A 19,228-nucleotide genomic window follows, 5' to 3' on the forward strand; every position below is an offset into this window, starting at 1 on the left:
CCTGCAAGTGGGCCCACAGCCACCTCTAACTCAATGAGGCAAATCAGTGTGCTGTGGGCAGCTTGCATCCACAGTTACAGACATGTTCACATCCACCCATGGTTCCCTGTGTGCCCTTCTTCTCCTCTGGATTCCACAGCATCAGTGCTGCCTTCTGGCTTTCTTGGGTCCCCCATCTTCCACTCAGTCCATAATCACTAAATTCTTTAGTTCCACCTCAACCTTCTCCCATTTTGCACAGCCTATGTTTGTATTCCTTGACCTCCTGGATCTTTATCTTCAACCCAGGTCCCTGTGCTTCAAATTTCCAACTCCTGTCACCAGGGTCTATTTCCACTGAGACTAACCCTGGCATCACAAACTCATGGGTCTGAGTGGTACTTGATCCCTCTGGTACCCATCTCCTTCTTCAAACCCTCCCTCCCCTCCCCCTGCCTCTTCATAGCCACTCATTCTCCAAAGCCCCTTGTTTCTTTATGAGACTTGATGGACAGAGCTGTGTCCCGATACAGACAATAGTCCAGGACCATTCGCTCAGGCTCCACTCTGCTCAGTTTGGTGCAGAACCAGCAAGCATGCCGTGGGCCTCTACAGCTGATGATGAAATCGTCTCTGTGTTCCTTAAAAGAGACAGCATTACCCAAGTCTGTCGGGCCAACACCAACTTGAGACAACATTAGGAATCTTGTCACAGCTTAGACGCAACAGTTGATGACTGTCTTCTCCCCACCACCCCCCTTCATTCTGACTACATTCAAGCCTGCTCCACATCTGAAATTATCACGGGTGGGTGGACCTGTTAGGACGCCTTTTCTAGGAGCCCTTGTCCTGGACTGGGATGCTGTGTCCTTGGGGCTGTGACTGGATGGTCTTCTAACAACCCCAATCCACCTCCTGCTGTTTTCTCTGGTCCTTTGGGAATTAAGGAAACCAATTCAGCCTCTGATGCTGAGCAATATGAGTATGCGGGATCCAGCTATTTCTGGATCCTCCTCCCTCTCGTCCCACCCAGGCCACACAGCTTGTCAGGGAAGAGGTGTTTCCTTAGAAACCTCAGAGTGGGTTCTGTGGAGTATGATTTATAGAGAACATCTCAAGAGTGTTGCTGGGAACGGCAGCCCAGGGTGTCCATCTGGGGGTCCAAGCAGAAAAGAGACATATCTCCCAGACTGAACAGCCAAGGCTATTCAGAGAAAGGGATATGGATGGAGAGAGATCCACCCTTAGGCAAAATGGCTCAGATCAAAGGAAAGCAGGGGCTGTCACTGTTTTATATAAAATGGAAATATGTTTGCCTCTTGTCTTTGGACTCTCAGCAGCAGGAAGATCTATGCCCTGTCTCCACCTATGAGAATCTTAGGTTTCCCTGGAATCCTAGGTTTTACTCCAGTTTTTTTTAAAGCTATAATACCATAAATTTGGATTGTTTTTCCAAGTTCCCAAAGCTTCTCTAGTCTGTGTAGACTGCCCATTTGGAGAGGTCAGTGGGTGTCATGTGTGTATCATCAGTGGTAGAGACTTTTACAAATGATGCTGATTATCAAATAGTTAAGGTTTACTCAGAGCTGAGCAGCATAGGGAGTGACACGAACAGTGCTACCATGAGGTAAAGAAAGGACACACGTGTGTGCATGCACATGCCTGTGTAACAGCGCGGTGAGGAGAGAAGGCAGAGGAGTGAACCTTGAATGCCAGTGGGCACAAGAAAGGACCTAGAACTGAGCAGACTATTTCGGGAGACAGGAAGATAACCGGAATATGGTGATGTCACTGAGACCAAAGGCAGGAAGAAACGCAAAGAAGTGGGTGGTCAGGATGATTCAAATACTGCCTAGAAATAACAGCCATGGATGATCGTGATGAGTTCACGCAGGAAATAGAATCCTATGACCTTAGACAGATCCAGAAGCTGACCTAACCCCCAGAAACATGCCTTGCCGGGATATTTCTACCTTATTTTTCTGTCTTAAAAATAAATCTTTTACAGTACAGGGTTTCAAAACAGAGGTTCCTATGTTAGACAAATACTCTCCCACTGAGCTACACTCCAGCCCTAGACTGTCCTGTAAGAGTAAATGGGATCACTCTACACCAAGTGTTGGCCACATAAACTGAGCATATAGAAAGCCAGGAGCAGGGGTGATCTGCTGGCATGTACCATGCTGTAGACGTAGGAAGGGATTTGAGCACAAAGCTTGCAGTGAAGCAGGCAAGACTCTGGGGACTGGCCTGCCATCTACCAGCTGTGTGAACTTGGCAAGTTGCATAGCCTCTATGAGCCTCAGTTTCCCAGGGATAACATAGACCATCCTCGCGTGTGAGGATGCTCAACCTGGCAGGGGCTGGTGCTCTGTGAGAAGGGATGTGATCTTGGAGCTATGTGACAAAGGCCACCTATCCCATGTGCACTTACTGTCCAGAGGCTCCTCCACTTCCTTGTAGACTTGTCGTAAGGACCCATCTTTCATGTACTTCTCAGTGAAGATGTCATAAGGAACCAGTTCTCGGATGGTCTTCTTGTCGTCCTCAGAGGTGGCAAGCCATCGGTCACATGGGAAAGTCAAGGTCTCTGTACCCTGGGGTAAGGAGGAAGGAGGAAGATGAGCCCGTAGTCTGCAAGGTGGGAGCCACCAGCTCCAGGGATTTGCCAGCATGTTCAGGCTCATCAGAACCAGAGACGAAGAAGACGTCGCCTCCCTGTACAAAAACACAGGAACCCGTCCTGCCCCGGTTTCAGAGACCTAGCCTTACAGACTTGCACAGCCGCAGCAGGGTGAGTTAGCTTTTGAAGGTTATACTTCTTAGATCACTTAAAAATAAATATCTGAGCCCTGTCCCTGACACTTGGGGTTCGTGGGTGGCAAGGGCTCTGTGCTTTTAAATCCATCTTATCCCCAGCACTGCACTGTCTTTTAGCTGGGGAAGTTTGCATTTTTTTAGTGTTTTCCAAGTTGTTCAGGTTTGATTTTCCTCTTGAATTGACCCTGAATAGAAGTAAGGACATGCTGGTCACTGGTCCTGTGGCTTTGGGACTCAGGTGGAGACACAGACCAGACTAGATTGCCTAAACTCTTTTCTTTGACCCCCGGAAGAATATGCCTTGGATCTGAGCTGGTTAACATGTCCTGGAGGCTGAAGCAAAACATCAGGTCAATCTGCTGTGAGCTCATTCTGGGAAAAGGTAAATGAAGAAGGACAGACACATCTCCAACTTACGTCTTTATCGGGGAGGAGCCTGCGGATGTCCACATGGGAACAGTGCCACCCAGGGTTTATGCCTGTGTTATCATGGCCAATCCGGATTTTTTCAATGATTTCACCCACATCTTCTAACTTCATATAGAAAAAAAAGGCACTACGTGTTAATAGAAGGGCTTCAATCATATTGCGCCTCCTTGGGGGCATCCATCTTCAGATTCCTCTGAACTTAAGGGGGTGATTTGCTCTCCGTATGTCTCTGCTGACCAGCCAGGCCAAGACCCCCCTCTGCACATGCCATTCTTTCTTCCTTCAGTCTTGACTTAATTGGCCCTGATTTGGGCACTCTGATCTTTCAGGCGTATCTGACTCCTCACAGAAGCCATCCCCTTCCCCATCCTCCATGACATGATGTTATAGCAGCAAATTTTCTGAGAACAGAGTTGGGTCTCAGAAGAGATCTAGTACAGCCCATGCTCCTATCTTGATAGACCATGTTCAAACCTACCGACTCTTAAGAGCCCCTCCCTTTCAGTAATTCCTTTTTTCTACTCCTACAAATTGTGCTCATTCAAACTTACAGAAAATGGTGTCTTTGTCAGCCAAAGCCAGGGCATGGCTGGGGCAGCCCATTGATGTCATAGCTAGGTCAAAGACTACAGCATGCTTTTTTTTGTCACCTGATCTCTAGCTCTAAGTGCCTGGCCAAGCAACATGCTACACCATAGATTGACAAGGATGCCACAGCTGCCATGTCCTTGCTGCCCTTCCAAGATGTCCCACTACCTGCCACCTGCTCTGAATCAGAGAACAGAATCCATGGCCGCAAATGGTCCTTCGAGGCCTTGCAAACCCAGAGGACTCAGAGTCACTAAACAAAGATGGGGGCTTCCAAGTGATGTGGCCGCAGAGATTTTTTTAATAGATCTTATCATTATCTGCCAGAGAAGTGCAGATGCCCAAGGGAAGGGTGTGGTCCCCAGCATCTAAACTGACAAACTCGCTGCCTGAAGTGACCAGGAAATGAAGAGTTCCATGTATCTTCTTCTACCCAGGGCTTCTTTTTTCTTCCCTGTCCCATAGGCTTTGAGGTTAGTGGCTTCAATGGCACTTCTGAAACCTGAGTTCTACAGCAAGCACTGAATTGCTTTCATCAGGCGACTGTCTTGGCTGTGGCACTACAGACAGTAAAGAGGCCTTCAGAGGACTGCTGCCCAGGGGTGGTGGCCTCCTAGATGGGCTCAGAAGACATGGCTATCAGAAAGGGCTTTGGCATTTTTCCCTGGGAGGGGTGAAGGCATGATCCAACAAGGCTCAGGAGCTGCTGTGACCCTAAATTCACTGTGTAATGTCATTTTAGTAAGTCACAACCTTTCTTGCTCTGGGTGCTTATGTGTGAGATGGGATTGCTGCACTGCCACCCTCTTGGGACTGTCATGAACACTCAAAAACTTGGTTTATATTGAGTGCTTAGAATGGCGCTGATGTTTCCACAGAGCTCTGGCATCCTGTCAGCGCTCTTCTCCCGGCCAACCCTCAGGGTGGACCACAGAGAGAAGCAGCCATTGGCTAAGGGCTACTCCAGAGTCAGGGCTGGAAGGGGAGATGTGGACTGAGGATCCGCCATACGAGAGTAGAGAGGTGGAAACTGCAGGCAGGAAAGACAGGCGAGGAACAAAGCCTTTCCGTTTGTTTCCAAGCTCCTACATCCCCCTAAGACCCAAGCAGTGAGCTGGCAATTTATAGCTGCCTACTAATGGGACCTCACTGATGAAAGTCCACAGAAGTCCTGCTGAGGACCTGGGCTCTGATGACATCACACTCTGATGCGCCTGCCACATCATCTTTCGTGGTGAGACTTTACCTTGTATAGATGAGTGAACCAGCCCTCAGTTTTCTGCAACAGACCTCCCAGCAAAGCTGACTCCTCCCAGAGAGGGTGGGGAGGGAGCTTTATCTCTGCGGCAGCAGCTGGCTGAGGATAAGGACAAGCTCAACACTTTGTTTCCCACCAGACTATATGGACATGTCACCACTGGTCCCCGTTACTCAGAGCGCCGAGGCTTCCAAGGTTCCTGGCTCCTCTGCCAGGCTGGTTTCATTGCTACTCTCTTCCTAAGTCCCTTCATGCTCCCCTGTGACTTCAAGCTCTATGTTTGCCTGTTTCCACCCATGGGTATGCTGTTCACCTCCCAGGAATGCCTCTCCTTGTCCCGAGAATGCCTACTTCCACACCCGCCTCTAATCCACCTCCTCCAGGGCTCTTCCTTCTCTGAACACTAACAGCAACCTCAATCCACTTGGAAGCCTACCACAGAGTAAAAGAACATGCACATCAGAGCCTGTTCCTCTAGGTTGGTTCCCTGCATGCTAGCTGTGTAGTTTGGGGAAAGCCATTAACTTTGCTGTGCCCCAATCCCCTCCTTCTTTACCAGGGTCAGAAGAGTACAGAACTGTTACAGGGGTCCAGTGACTGAACATCGCTGAATCCCGTGCGTTAGTGCCTCTGACCCTCAGGACCCATGGTGGCAATAATCCCTAGATTTTCTGCCGTGAGTACAGTACTTGGCTCCCCAACTATATTTAAGCTCCTTGCAGGCAGTCTGGACTCTTCTGTTGTGTCTCCTGGCTAAGTTAGCTCACAAAAGAGGACAGGGCAGGCATCATGAGCTGCTCTGCATAAAGGCATGTGGGAATTCCTCGGTGCTGAAACCCACATCCCTGGTAAGCATCAGATGACAGAACCCCTTGGCCAGACCTGGCAGGACCTGTGAAGCCCACAGCAGTTCTGTGTCCAGCTGACTGCGGCCCGAAAGTCAAGCAGCAGACGGCCTCATGTGGTCCCCTGTGAGAGGTTTGCACCACCCAGCACCCCAGTTGCCTGCCTGGAAGCCATGCCACAGACACAGTAGAGACAGGAAGATGTCTTGTTGGTATGCCTCCTGTTTCCCAAGGTCCTGCTCATCACTTTTAATCCTGATATTCGTCCTAGAAGGCCCAGCTAGCTTTATCATCCACTTGTCTGACTGGACATAATGGAGGCTCAGAGAGGCTGGACAAGCTCTTCATCCCCCATTAGCTATGGCCCATCTAGATGAAGGGCTACTCTTGACCCAGCCCCTCTGGGGCAGTGCACAGAACCAGGTACCTCCACGATGAAGCGGGAGGCAGACTTCCTCTCGAAGAACAGCTTCTGTTCCCTCTTGTTGGTGCACAGGAACTTCTGCCGGGTGCACACGGCGTCACAGCCATAGATGACTATAAAGATGTTGGAATCGGTTCCGGCAGCAAAGACATCACTGGTGTAGAGGGTGATCTCATAAGGGACAACTGGGAGGGGAACAGAGGGCAAGGCCAGGGGTGGCAGGAAGAAAACAGGAGACACCATAGGTGAGGTCAAGTCCTTTACAGCATCAGTGGTCTTTCACAGAGAGCATCTCAAGCCTAGTGTCCACAGAGAAGCCCTGATCCTTCGGATGGTGGATCTACTACAGCGGACTGGCTGAACATAGAGATTATGTAATTTTAAAGGTTCAAGTTCAAATACAGGACCTAACTTGATGAGGCCTGGGCAAGGTACTTAGGAGCCTTGGTTTCCATTAAAGTGTCCTCGGCATAAAGCTTAGCAGGGTTCTGTAACCTAGAGCTTCGGATTTCAGAGACAAATCGCCAGTCAGGGCAGCCAGGCTGCAGAGGTGGCATGACTTTCTCTTCTCATCCTGTCCATCGCTCTCAGCCCCTGATTTGCTCCTAACATGCCAGCTCCCTGAACCAACCCATGTCACACCTGGCCTCTTACTCAGCTTCCCTGGCTTTATAGATGTCCCTTACAGAGAACTGGCCAAGCGGAGGAGAGGATTCATCAGGTCATTCAGCAGCTACAGGACTATCTATCCTTTGAAGGAGAGTTGGCACATGAGCCCCACTGACAAGCACCTTCCCGGTACAACTGCTCCATGACAAGTGACCAGCATGTTTCCACGCGGGCTGAGGATCTGCAGTCCAGGAGCTGTTGGCGGGATCTTAGATAAGTAAGGATTCTTGAGCCCCTCTCCAGATTGTCTGTGGGGTGGATCTAATTCACACCTTACTCTATGGCTTGACGCAATTAAGCTAAAGCAACAGGGTCTGCTACAGGGTGAGATTCATTAGTACGTTATGAAATGAGGTTAATGAGTAGTCAGCAGTCTTCTGAACAGAAAACACTATTAGGTACCACACAGAGTGACATGTTGGTTTGTCTCACATGTATATGAAGGACTATACTCATTATGGGTTTCTATATATGGGAAATCTATATCTATCTATATCTCTATATTTATCTATCCATTTATATCTATATCTATCTATATCTATATATATCTAGAGAGAGAGAGAGAGAGGAAGAGGAGAAGATGAATACAGGTTGGGAAGAGGGCTGAGTTGGTAAAATGTCTGTCATGCGAGCAAGCATGAAGACCCCAGAACCCACATAAAAAGCTAGGCATTGGGTCACATGCCTATAACAACAGCACGGGGAGCTAGGATAGAGAAGGGTGGATCCCTGAAGTTCAGTGGCCAGCTAGCCCAGCCAAATTGGTGAGCTTCAGATTCAGTGAGAGACCCTATCTTGAAAAATAAGAGGTACACAGCAATTAAGAAGACACACAACATTGATGAATGACCTCAACACGCAGTCACATACATGTACACACACATATATTATCAAGTAAATACACCACACCACACATACACACACTATATAACACATATGCACCAAAAAAAAAAGAAGAAGAAGAAGAAGAAGGGAAGGAGAGAGGGAGGGAGGAAGGGAGGGAGGAAGGGAAAAAGGAAGGAAGGAAGGAAAAATTGAAACCCTAGGGGAGTTCTCAAGCAAATATACAATATCTTATGCTATTGGGTCCTAAAGGAAGCCATCCATATTAGGAGCTACCTGGTCTTAGGAGATCCCAACCTTCTTCAGATGAGGGGTCTCCTTCCAGTGTACTTAAAAAGCTTCCCTGAAAAAGGACAGTGGTATCCGTGCCTGTGATGGTGCTAGCCACCCACTGAGAACTTGTTATGTATTCAACATTGTATCCTAAGCAGCCATTTCCATCCCTGCATGTCCAATGGGGCAGGTATTACTGTGCCCATTTTATCAGAGGAGAAAGCAAGACACAGAGGGGTGAAATAGTCCGAGGTCCTATGGTGGAGCCCGAGCCCACACTTGTCTGACTTCAGTGCTACAAAGACTAGTTCTGGGGTAAACTGGGGGGAATTACTGATGCCTACCCACAAGCCACAGGGAAAGGTGTTTCACATAAATGACCACAGGCCCTCCGGACTGAAAAAGACCTTACTTAGAGCTTGTTGAGAAATAGAAGCTCAGCCTTGCTGGGCCCTCGGGAGTAAAGAAGGTAAAGCAGATCCTTCCTCAGAGACCTTGATGAGGAAACGGAGTCCTGGAGAGACTAGACGATGTCTTGTCATCAGCTACTGTGGGGCCTAGTTTAGAATAAATCTAATATCATCTTTTTTGGGGGTCCGGGGCTAGGTCCACAGTACTCCCTCAACTCCAGAGCTCAGGACATTTGAGGAAGGGACAAGAAAATTGAACAGAATCTCCGAGGTGGGTTTGGCCCCAAGCCAACTGTGGAGGAAGAGCTGGGGCTGGGTGGGACAAGTTATAGGGTCTCCTGGGAGGGCCGGCCTTGCCATGAGGGTTCCTACATGGTGTGTAGAGTCGTGTCTGAAGCTCAGCATGGAAGAGGTCCCTGACGATCGCCCCGTCGTCCTCATTCTTTGCCAGCCAGCGGCCACAGGGAAAAGTCATGCACTTTCCAAGAGAGGGAGCATCCACTTCTACCCAGTCTACAAACCAGCCTGGGGCCTTGCCTGGAGATGGGAGAGAGAGAGATGGGGCGGGGGGGGGGGGGGAGAACCCACTAAGAACATGTACAATTTGGCTTCCTGTGGGTGAGCTCAGAAACTCCCAGCACCCTTCCTTTGTCAATGTGGTCACCCAGAATCCGTCAGTCCTATAGTACCCTTTGGCTGACAGCATTAACTCTTACTGAGATGTGTACATGGCTAAAACTGCATCCCACTCGGGCCAGGCCAGGGAAACAAGCAGAAAGTGGCGCTTGTCATTGTTGGTCTGGGAGGAGCACCGTGAGGAGGTAACAGGGCAGGCAAGCCAGAGCAAGGGAAGCAAAATGGTGTCCAGGGTGGGCAAAGCTCTAAACAAGGAGCTAAGGAAAGCTTGCGTTCTTGGAGACCTCAGCTGGGGATGATGCTCAGAGCTTTCTGGTTCTATTTGTGATGGACGAAAGCAGAGACAGCACTCAGCTTAGGGAAGGAAATGAAAGTCAGGCAGAGACCCGCATCCTACAGTCCCGACAGCACCTGCTTCTAGGACAGAGTTTCTTCCTTGAGCTAAGAAATGAAAGTTTGGGGAAGAGCGGAGACCTACTGTACCATGAAAAAAATATGGACACAACTTTTGTCGGGCTGCTTTGTCATGAAGTCCTGGGTTCCAGGAAGGACTGGCTGGCTCACTGGCTCCTCAATGGGGGTCCCTAGGCTAGCAACTATGCATGAGCAAGGGACTCAAAAGATAAGCACGGAACCCCAAATCAGAACCTCAAGTCAGAGATGCTGGGGTGAACAGAGAAGTCATGTTCTAGTATCCCCTCCCACTCTGGGCGACTTAGGTAAACCATCAGGTTAGAGACCCACTAAGCTTTCTCAGGGGCTCTATAATCCAGTTGCACATTAAAATTCCTGAGGTTTTCCAAGTCACCTACGTCCAGGTCCCAGTGCAGATCAACAAGCCCAGAACTGGTGCAGCCAGGGCTCTGCTGGGCAAGCGAGACTGAGATACTGTGTTGTTTTGAAAGTCGTGCAGCCCACACTGACCTGTCTGTGGGCTCTCTAGTTTTACCAGAGAATGGAAGGAAGAGAACCAGACCTGTGTTGTCATGGCCGATCCTAACTTTCCACAGGTCTCCCAGATCCAGCGTCTCCACAGTGAAGATTTCAATGCTGTCCCTTTCAAATTTGTCACTGTTGGTCTTGGAGGACTTCAGGAGGGTGATTCCTGCCAACCAGACAACTTCAGCATGACTGAATGTAACTGAATGGTTCTAAGACTTTCCCAGTCTGGCTCATCCACTATTCTTCCTTCTTCCTCATAATGACCAACCTTCTGAACTTCTACCAAAGATCAAAGATGTCACACCTCCCAGTGGGCACCTATGTGTGCGCTTGTGTGTGGTCTGTATTTGTATGTGTGGTGGGTGTGTTTGTATGCTGTGTATATGGTATGTATGTGTGTGTGGTATGTGATGTGTGGTGTGTGTATATGGTTGTATATGATATATATATATATGAGATGTGTGGTGTGTATGTTATGTGTGTGTGTTTATAATTTTTTAAAAACCTTTTCATGTAAACTTGCAATTCCCTGTCTACATCTAAAGAAAACCCCTCTCCATGCCCTTGCAGGAGACGGCAGCAGGGCGTCTAGCCAGTGTGGGCTCTTCTCCCACAAGCCTGGCAGTTCTCTGCATGGGGACAGAGCCAGTGACAAGGTCACCTTCCCCATGCTCATGTGGGGAAGCCATGTGCAAACACTGTCTGGAGACACACCTGGACTCACAAGGAGAGACGGCTTCAGGTGCCCTCACTGGCTGTGGAATTTGGGGCTGGCTGTGGCGTCGGTCTGAAACCTGAGGGGGACTCAGTCTTCACCATTCTCTCCTACCTCCTCCTACCATGCTGCCTTGAAGTTCCCTCCCCAGGTCGAGGCCCTCAGGCAGAAAGCCTTCTGGCAGGCAGACTTGAGAGCTCAGAAAGACAGACAGATCTGGTGCCCAGCTCAGCCTCCTGCCATCCAGTGGTCCTGGGGAAACTGCTTGATGTCTATGACTTGTCTTCCTCAAACCTCAGAAAGGTGGCCTGGTGCTCTCCCCACAGGGCCACTGTGAGGTCTGAAGAAGATGAGGATTCTAAGTGCTCAGGAATGTGGCTGACAGCAGAGAGGCCCAGGCAAGCAAGGGCAGTGGCAGAGCCCCTCACTTCTCTGGAAAACGACACAGGGACCATCACAAGCGTAGTGATTATCAGCTGTGACCTAATTCATCATACACCATCCATTTTATTCAAACCCCTAAGTAATAGTGACAATCGATGTTCACTGACCCCTAAATTTTAAGTGTTCTGTGTAATAAAACTCACAGCCCTGAGACATGCATAAAACTTTATCTCTATCTAACAAACAGGAAAGGCACAGGGTGGTTAAGCAACTTGCCCCTGATCACACAGCCAATACCAGAACAGGAATTTGAACGAATGAATCAGGTTTCAGAGCTATGCTTCGGATCAGCACATCACTGCTGTAGACGGGAAGCTTGGGGTTAAGTCCATTCGTTCTTCAGTGGTGCTCGGCACAGAGCTTCCAGTTAATGCACAGAGACTCCTTGAAGAATCGATTCCACTACAGACGCAGGCAGAACGGCCAGGGGAGGATGGAGTGGAAGGTGACTGCACTAAATGAAGGTGTCACCCTCACCGAGTCCCCATCCAGCCTCTGGAACAATGCTGGCACTCCCTGAAGACCTTATAGGAGGGGACCCTGGGACCCTCCAGGGCTGAGTTTTATTGAACTTGAAAGAGTCCTTTCTTCCAGGTAATTTTTGGGATACAGTTAGGACAAGGGTTCCTTTGCTGCTGCAACAGAAGCAGTCTCCCCCACTTTGTCTCGGGGGACCCAGCACTGTGTTCTGCTGAGGGACAGGTGTGGCCTGGTCCTCCCAGGAACCTGCTAACTCTACCATGGTGCCCAGGAAAATGCTGTGTTCCTTACCATTGTCGTCTTGTGTGCCAAAGAGTGTGATGAAGACATTGGCATCTGTGCCGGCATTCTTCTTGTCCCCAGTCTTGATGGTCACTGAGAATGTGGTGGATTTATCTGCCGGGGGAAGAGGGCACAGAAGTGAAACATAGATCACCTGGGAACCCCAAGGAATGGGAGAGAAGGCTGCTTGATCTGTCCACTGTGGCTCTGTCATTCCAGTTCCTCCCCTGTATCATCCTCTACCTGTGATGGCCATGGTCACCATAAAAACATGTCTGTTCATGTGGTCAGTCCTGCAAACAGCTTTCTTTGAGGTGCCTTTAACTCCAGAAACCCCCTCACGATATAGAAACGTCACTGCCCTGCCTATGGGAAGCCCTTGGTCTGTAGAGGTGGTACATGGTCAGGGAGGCATGAGGTGACTTGGGTGTTAGCAGCCCATAACCAGGAGCTCTGGTCTGACCTCTCTGACCTCTCCAGACTGGACAGGGCTTTAGGGACTGAGATGAGCATCATGGGTCTCTAGTCAGCTAATACTTTCTCCCACAGAAATACACCCCAGGAGCCCAGAAATGCCCCTGGAGGGAGGACAAAAGATAAATCAGAACTAGCTCAATCATTTTGCCCCTGAATAACACAACTCTAGCTGTGAACTGCCTTACTCCAAATCCTATGCTAGGCATATGGGAGCCTGCCCCCCACAACTTCTACAATCTCTCCATGACAGGAGGAAAGGGCAGGACAGCTAGAGTATCCATCAGGATGTGCCCAGAACCCATAAGTAGGGCAGAAGACAGAGGGGAAAGGGAAAGAGAAGTGGGGAGGGGGGAGAAAATGGAGGGAGAAGAGAAGAGAAAATGGGGGATGGGAAAGACATCTCCAATACAAGGAACCTTTTTGTTCCAGAGCCAGGTTGTCAAGGGGGTTATTGTCACCATGTCCTCCACCCTCCTCGTCTTCGCTGGGTAGCACATAGGACTCATCCACTGGCAACAGCTCCCTGGAAAGTTGCCCATCATCCTCCTCCACTGCTAGCCACCTTTGGCATGGGAAGTAGTACCTGAGGGTAGGGTAAGGAAGATTGGGATATCTCCTTGAAATAATCTCATTTGGGAGTTGAAACAGGCTTAGAATGAGGGACCTGCGTGGGCTCAGACTCCCCTGTCTGACCACCACGGCATTACCCACCCATTCTGCCCAGTCTAGGAATTACCCACAGTCTGCTTGAGGTAAATAATAAATCCAGAGACACGCTCAGCCCATGAGCTGAGTGGAAAAATCTAGAAAGAGAGGGGCTTATGAGAAACGTTATTATGCCTTCCTGGACAATCTGAGTTGGCTCTTCTGGCACAGTGCTGCACAGGGCAGGTGCGCCACACCCATGTATGCAGTCCATGAACTTTGAAGACATTGGGGGAAGAGAGAGTGTCTCTAAGAAGCAGAAAGTGACCTCACAGTCATCAAGGGAGATGATGTTCATGAAGAGTCCTCCATAGAAAAGCATATGCAGTACACTGGAGGGGCTCAGAGAGGAAGGTGGGCCAGGACTCTCTTCTACAGGTCAATGCTCTGGTTCCTGTTCCCAGACTCCTGCTAACCCTTGTGTGGTCTTGAGCAAACTCCTTCCTAGGATTGTCAGATTTCGAAAACGAAGGGCTGGGACACCCTACCCCCAGTCATGCTTGAACTTTACACAATGGATCATGTTTTTGTGCATATCCCACCTGATATTTGGCACATACTTGTGTGCCTAAGGGTAGGCTCTCTGGAGGAATCTGCTAACTCAACCACTGTTGCTCTTCTTTCTTTCCTTCCCCCCTTTTCTTCTCCTCAGGCATGCCAAGGCACCCTTGGAGGCTGTAGGTCAATGTCTAAGACCCAGGGCAACTCAAAAGGTCTGAGCATGCAGCCCTTCTACAAGCTAGGGGCCATTGCTCTCCATCTGTTCCTTTTCTCCTTGCCCTGATGTGAAAGGGCCATTTAGGAACTAACTCAGCTCTAGGGTGGGTGGTATCCTGAAGAATGTCTCCTCTTGTTTGTGTCCTCAGCAACTCCAAATGTTAGAGAAGCAGATCAGAGGATGTGATGTCAGCCCAACACTCGGATGGCCAAGGAAGATGGACCGGGAGGGCAAGAGTGAGTCACTGTGCTGAACCATCCTTGCATCTCTGGGATGAAGCCTACTTGATCATGGTGGATGATTTTTCTGATGTGCTCTTGCATTTGATTTGTCAGTATCTTATTGAGTATTTTTGCATCAATGCTCATGAGTGAGATTGGTCAGGGGGTTGAGAACACTGACACCGTCCTTATCTTCCTCTCAATCTCCCGGATCCCTCTCCATCTCACACCTACCCCCACCTGCTAATCGAACATGGCGGCTCCTGGCTCAGAAGAACATCAGTATATGGCGCCATCCTACAGCATCACCCTTCTCGTCACAACCTCCTAACTTGCCATCTTGTGTCAACCAGACCAGAATCCTGCTGACCTTTGCCCTAAAACCTCCAGAGGCTCCTGTCTTCTATAGATGAACACAAGCCTGTCCCGTCTGGCTTCTATAAGTCTCTGCATTCTGCCTTCTATAGAATGAACACAAGCCTGTCCCGCCTGGCTTCTGTAAGTCTCTCCATTCTGTCTTCTATATAATGAACACAAGCCTGTCCCGCCTGGCTTCTATTGTCTCTCCATTCTGGTACCAGTCTGCCTCACCCTCTCCCCTTCATTTTGCTCAGATTTTGTTCTTCCTTGAACCGAACAAAAATGGATCTTCCTGGAGCCTTTACATTGGCGGTCCCCTCTCCTTGGCAGTTCTCAGGAGAGCCCAGGAAAGGTCCTGGACCCCTGGAGGTTAGCAGTGTGTCTAGGGAACCTGCTGTTGTGGTTCTGTCTTCTGGACTTGTGGGAATGTCTCTTTTCCTCCAAGATTAAGCTGTGCTCATTGTCAGTGTGAGGACTGTTGAAGACAGCTCATTACAGACCCTCACTAAAGACGATTTCTTACCAACGAAGAACAAACCAGTGACACGTGCACAGAAAAACATGGGGCAGGATGGAGAAATGAGGAAGGACACAAAAACCAGCGAGGGGCCTTCCTTCGCAAGAACAGGAACACACTCTGCCTGGACACAGATGTAAACAGAACACCTAGCCGTGCAGAGTAAAAAGTTCTTGCAAATTCCTGAGATGCACAAAAGAACAGTTGGACAGGAGAGGAAATGTACCTGGGGGTGGCACTTTAATTTCTAAATATACAATTCCCCACACATTCATCAATGGCAGAACAGTCAAACTCCCAAGAGGAGCTTTTTCTCTTTTTCCAAATCACTTAATGTCTTGATTTGGAAAAGGTAAGAATAGCTAATATTCTTAGAGGATAATGAAAGAGGACAAGTGCTGACAGACATTCAAATAGATTACAAAGCTACAATAATTTTTAAATTGTTGGGCTGGACCAGAAATGTCAAATCAACAGAACCGAGTAACCAACCCTGCCTGAGCCGGAGGGGAAACTGAGCGCAGTCTCCCTCCAGCCTGTCTCTCAGCTTTCCCTGTACTTTCTGAGCTGAAAGCGTTTGACTTGCTGGAGCACCTTGGGAAGTAAGCAGGGCAGTGCCAAAAAGCCAGCTTCTTAGAGGAGGAAATGACAGCCATAACGAGGCAGTGACAGGTGCTGGGAAACCTAGCATGAGTTTGGCAGCGGATCCACGCAGGTCAGAATCCTATGGTTACCAAAATTGTTTTGGCAATGAGAACACTGAGCTATCTGAGGTATGCATCAGGTATCCTTGAAACGACAAGGTAGGGTTTGTGGGGGAATAGGGTGAGTCTTGTTACCTCCTGTTTTGTATGGAAGTTGGCCCAAAAGAAGGACAATATTCAGGACACAGCAGGCTGTAGGCCAAGAAATTTATCCAACAAATATTTATTTATTAAGGGCTTACCTAAATTTCCCCTAGTGTCAGACCCTCGGCAGCCCTGATGCCATTCCAGAACCAGCATGCTTTCCTCTACTGTCACTGAACTCCCCGTGGAAGAGCCCTCTGCCAGTTCGATTGCCCTGGATCCCCTCAACTAATAGGCAGTGTGACCTAGTGGTAGGAACACAGCACAGCACTGAGAACAGAGGCTGGTGGATCTCTGAGTCTGAGACTAGGCTGGTCTACATAGCAAGTTCAAGAACAGCCAAGCTTAGGCAGTGAAAGGCATGAAGCTGGCGAAGATGTAATTGAGTGAGAGCCATGTTCCAGCCCCAATAAGCAGCAGAACTTGGCATCTTTGGCCACGCAGTTCTGGTTTTAGAGTTAAGGTGAGAAGAAAGGAGTTACACAATAAAGTCACTGAGGCTAGGTACATGTTAGGGTGTCCCTGAACGGAGGCCTAGTAGAGAGGTCATTGTGTGAAGCTGTGAAGTTGAAGCCTGAATTGCCTTCAAGACCCCAAGATGTTAGAGATGCCAGAGTCGTGGGATACCTGCCAAGGAGAGCTGCTAACAGGGAGTGGAACCAGCCCAAGAGAAAGAAGTTTGCTGCAGTCAAACCTGAATGGAATTGGAGCTCCAAAGAGTGTTTTGACATTAGACATGGAGATGAAGAGTTTGGCATTTTCCCAGTTGGTTTTTGCTCTTCTTTGATCTAGCATTTCTATGCTCCTTTCCTCGAGTTTTGGAATGGTAATATATGCTCTGTACCATGTGTTGGAAGTATGTGATCTGTTTTTTATTTTAATTTTTATAGGGTATTATAGTTAAGATATTGCCATGCATCTCAGAAGAGACTTTGGGCTTTGAAACAAGTTTAAGACTGTTGTAGACTGTGGGGACTTCTGAAGTTGGACTGAATGTAGTTTGGCTATAAGCCTTTGGGGACCAGGGAGTGGAATGTGGTGGTTTGAAAGAAAATTGTCCCCAAGGGGAGTGTCCCTATTAGGAAGTGTAGCCCTATTGGAGGAAATGTGCCACTGTGGGCTTTGAGGTCTCTTTTCTTAATCTTCTATCAATGTGGCAGTCTACTTTCTGTTGATTGCAAGATGTAGGACTCTCAGCTCCAACACTATGTCTGCCTGCACACCATGCTCCCTGTCATGATGATAATGGACTGAACCTAAAAAAAAAAAAAACCTGCAAGTGAGCCACCCTGATTAAATGTTTTCTTTATAAGAGTTGCTGTGGTCATGGTGTCTCTTCACAGCAATAAAAACCCAAACTAAGACACGAGGCTAGGGTTCAACCTTCCAGGGTACATGGACTCCTCCATCTATGGAAACACCTCCTTCCAAGCCTAGGTCAGAGAGTGACTATGAGTCTTCAACAGGTACCAATCCAGCTCACAACCCATTACATACATCAAACTAACCACGAATTTTGCATCTGGTTGAGAAGAAAAAGTTGAAATAACAATAACATTTTGGGGCATGAAATTCAAATTTCAATGTCTACAGATTGGCACACAGCCCATTCCCCATTTCAGCATCATTTAAGGTTGTTGTTTAGAGACAGGGTCTTACTATGTAGCTCTGACTGGCCTAGACCTTGCTATGTAGACCAAGCTGGCCTTGAACTCACAGAGATCTGTCTGCCTCTGTCTCCTAAATGCAGGGGTTAAGCCTGCATACCAGCTTGCTCACCTGAGGCTCAGTTTGTACTTTCCCAGTAGAGAGTCTTTTACAGAGATTGAATGCTGTGAAAAACCGGAAATGTTTTCTACATGGCCCTTTTGGAAAATGTTGCTGATCTCTGGCCCCTGGAGCACTAAAACCAGGTGCTCTAAGTTTATTTATCCATAGAAAGTTGTAGGTGAACTGCTGAAGGTGTTCTACAGAGCTGTTATCTGACAGGACTAGAACTTCTGGGCGGGAGAGAAGAGAGGCAATGCTCACCCTGATTCCTTACGGTCATCCTGGCCTTAGCCAATCCACCCTCACCCTCAAACATCATGTTTCAGTACCTGGTCCTCTCTCCAGGACTAGTTTAGTGCCAGGCATAACCTCCTCTCCCTCCCCTCAAGTCCCACTCACGTGATCTCATTATTCATGTCAGTGATGTCTACCCTGTCCAGGAACCAGCCTGGCCTGTTGCCTGTGTTGTCATGGCGAATCCGAATCTTGGTCAGAGACCCCAGGTCAATGGCGTAGATGGTGAAGGTATCTGTCTAGATATAGAGAAAGCATGACTCAGAGGGGCAACACATGTCTGCTCCTAACATCCACCCCATGCTGCCCTCAGCTCTAGTCCCTCAAGCACCCAAAGGAAGACCCTAAAACCCAAAGCAACCAGAGCTAGGATGTGGAAAGTATATCTCCTTAGTCTGGTGTTGGCGCCATAGTTTTTTGGATTTTTGAGCTCCATGCATTGTTTAGGTTCATCTTGACCTTGTCACCCTCCCGCCTCTGCCTCCCAAGTGCCAAGGTTTCTGCTGTGTACTGCTATGCCCAATTCTTACACTGCTGCATTATAACCCAGGCCTACGGGGACAACTTCTCACTTGCATTGATTGTATCAAAGAAGCAAAGGAAGGAGAAAGACAGTGACTTTGAGAGAGGCAGAAGAGAAGACAAGGGAGCTGGATTTCACATCTGTTGTTATGTTTTGTTTTTGTTTCAAGACAGGGTTTCTTTTGTGTGGCCTTGTATTGTTAGAAATCCTTCTGTACATGTGTTGCTCTTATTGGTTAATGAATAAAGAAGCTACTTTGGCCTGTGATAGGGCAGAATAGAGCTAGGCAGGAAAACTAAACTGAATGCTGGGAGAAAGAAGGCAGAGTCAATGAGACACCATGTAGCTGCCGCCTAAGGAGACAGATGTTGGAAACTTGCCAGTAGGCCATGGCCTTGTTGTGATGCACAGATTAATAGAGATGGGTTGATTTAAGATGTAAGAGCTAGCTAGAAATACGCTTAAGCTATTGACCAAATAGTATTGCAATTAATACAGATTTCTGTGTGATTATTTTGGGAGTCTAGGTAGCTGGGAAATGAACAAGCAGTCTCACCCAACAGCCTTGGCTGTCCTGAAAGTAGTTCTATAGACCAGGCTGGCCTTGAACTCACAGAGATTCAGCTGCCTCTGTCTCCCAAGTTCTAGGACTAAAGACTTGTGCCACCAACACCCGGCTGGATTTTATATTTCTGATGAGTATGTGTGGGGAGGGTACCCTGACCACTCTTTCAAGGTCATGGCGGGAATCCTTCTGC

The 19,228-nt window shown here is 48.5% G+C and overlaps 1 protein-coding gene across 3 annotated transcripts in view; it reads right to left on the reverse strand.

The window, feature by feature from the left end:
* Nucleotides 1–19,228, reverse strand: part of Loxhd1 (lipoxygenase homology PLAT domains 1) — a 135,991-nt gene that overhangs the window by 43,137 nt on the left and 73,626 nt on the right. For all 3 annotated transcript variants that reach the window (XM_057788900.1, XM_057788898.1, XM_057788897.1), the window contains 8 exons: nt 18,053–18,186; nt 12,931–13,097; nt 12,047–12,151; nt 10,151–10,279; nt 8,911–9,075; nt 6,347–6,528; nt 3,217–3,333; nt 2,414–2,576 (listed from right to left, as the gene is read on the reverse strand). In XM_057788900.1, coding sequence (XP_057644883.1) covers nt 2,414–2,576; nt 3,217–3,333; nt 6,347–6,528; nt 8,911–9,075; nt 10,151–10,279; nt 12,047–12,151; nt 12,931–13,097; nt 18,053–18,186 — 1,162 coding nt within the window. The remainder of the gene's footprint in view (nt 1–2,413; nt 2,577–3,216; nt 3,334–6,346; nt 6,529–8,910; nt 9,076–10,150; nt 10,280–12,046; nt 12,152–12,930; nt 13,098–18,052; nt 18,187–19,228) is intronic.

This window comes from Chionomys nivalis, chromosome 14 (genome assembly GCF_950005125.1).
Source record: "Chionomys nivalis chromosome 14, mChiNiv1.1, whole genome shotgun sequence".
NCBI classification, from domain to species: Eukaryota; Metazoa; Chordata; class Mammalia; order Rodentia; family Cricetidae; genus Chionomys; species Chionomys nivalis.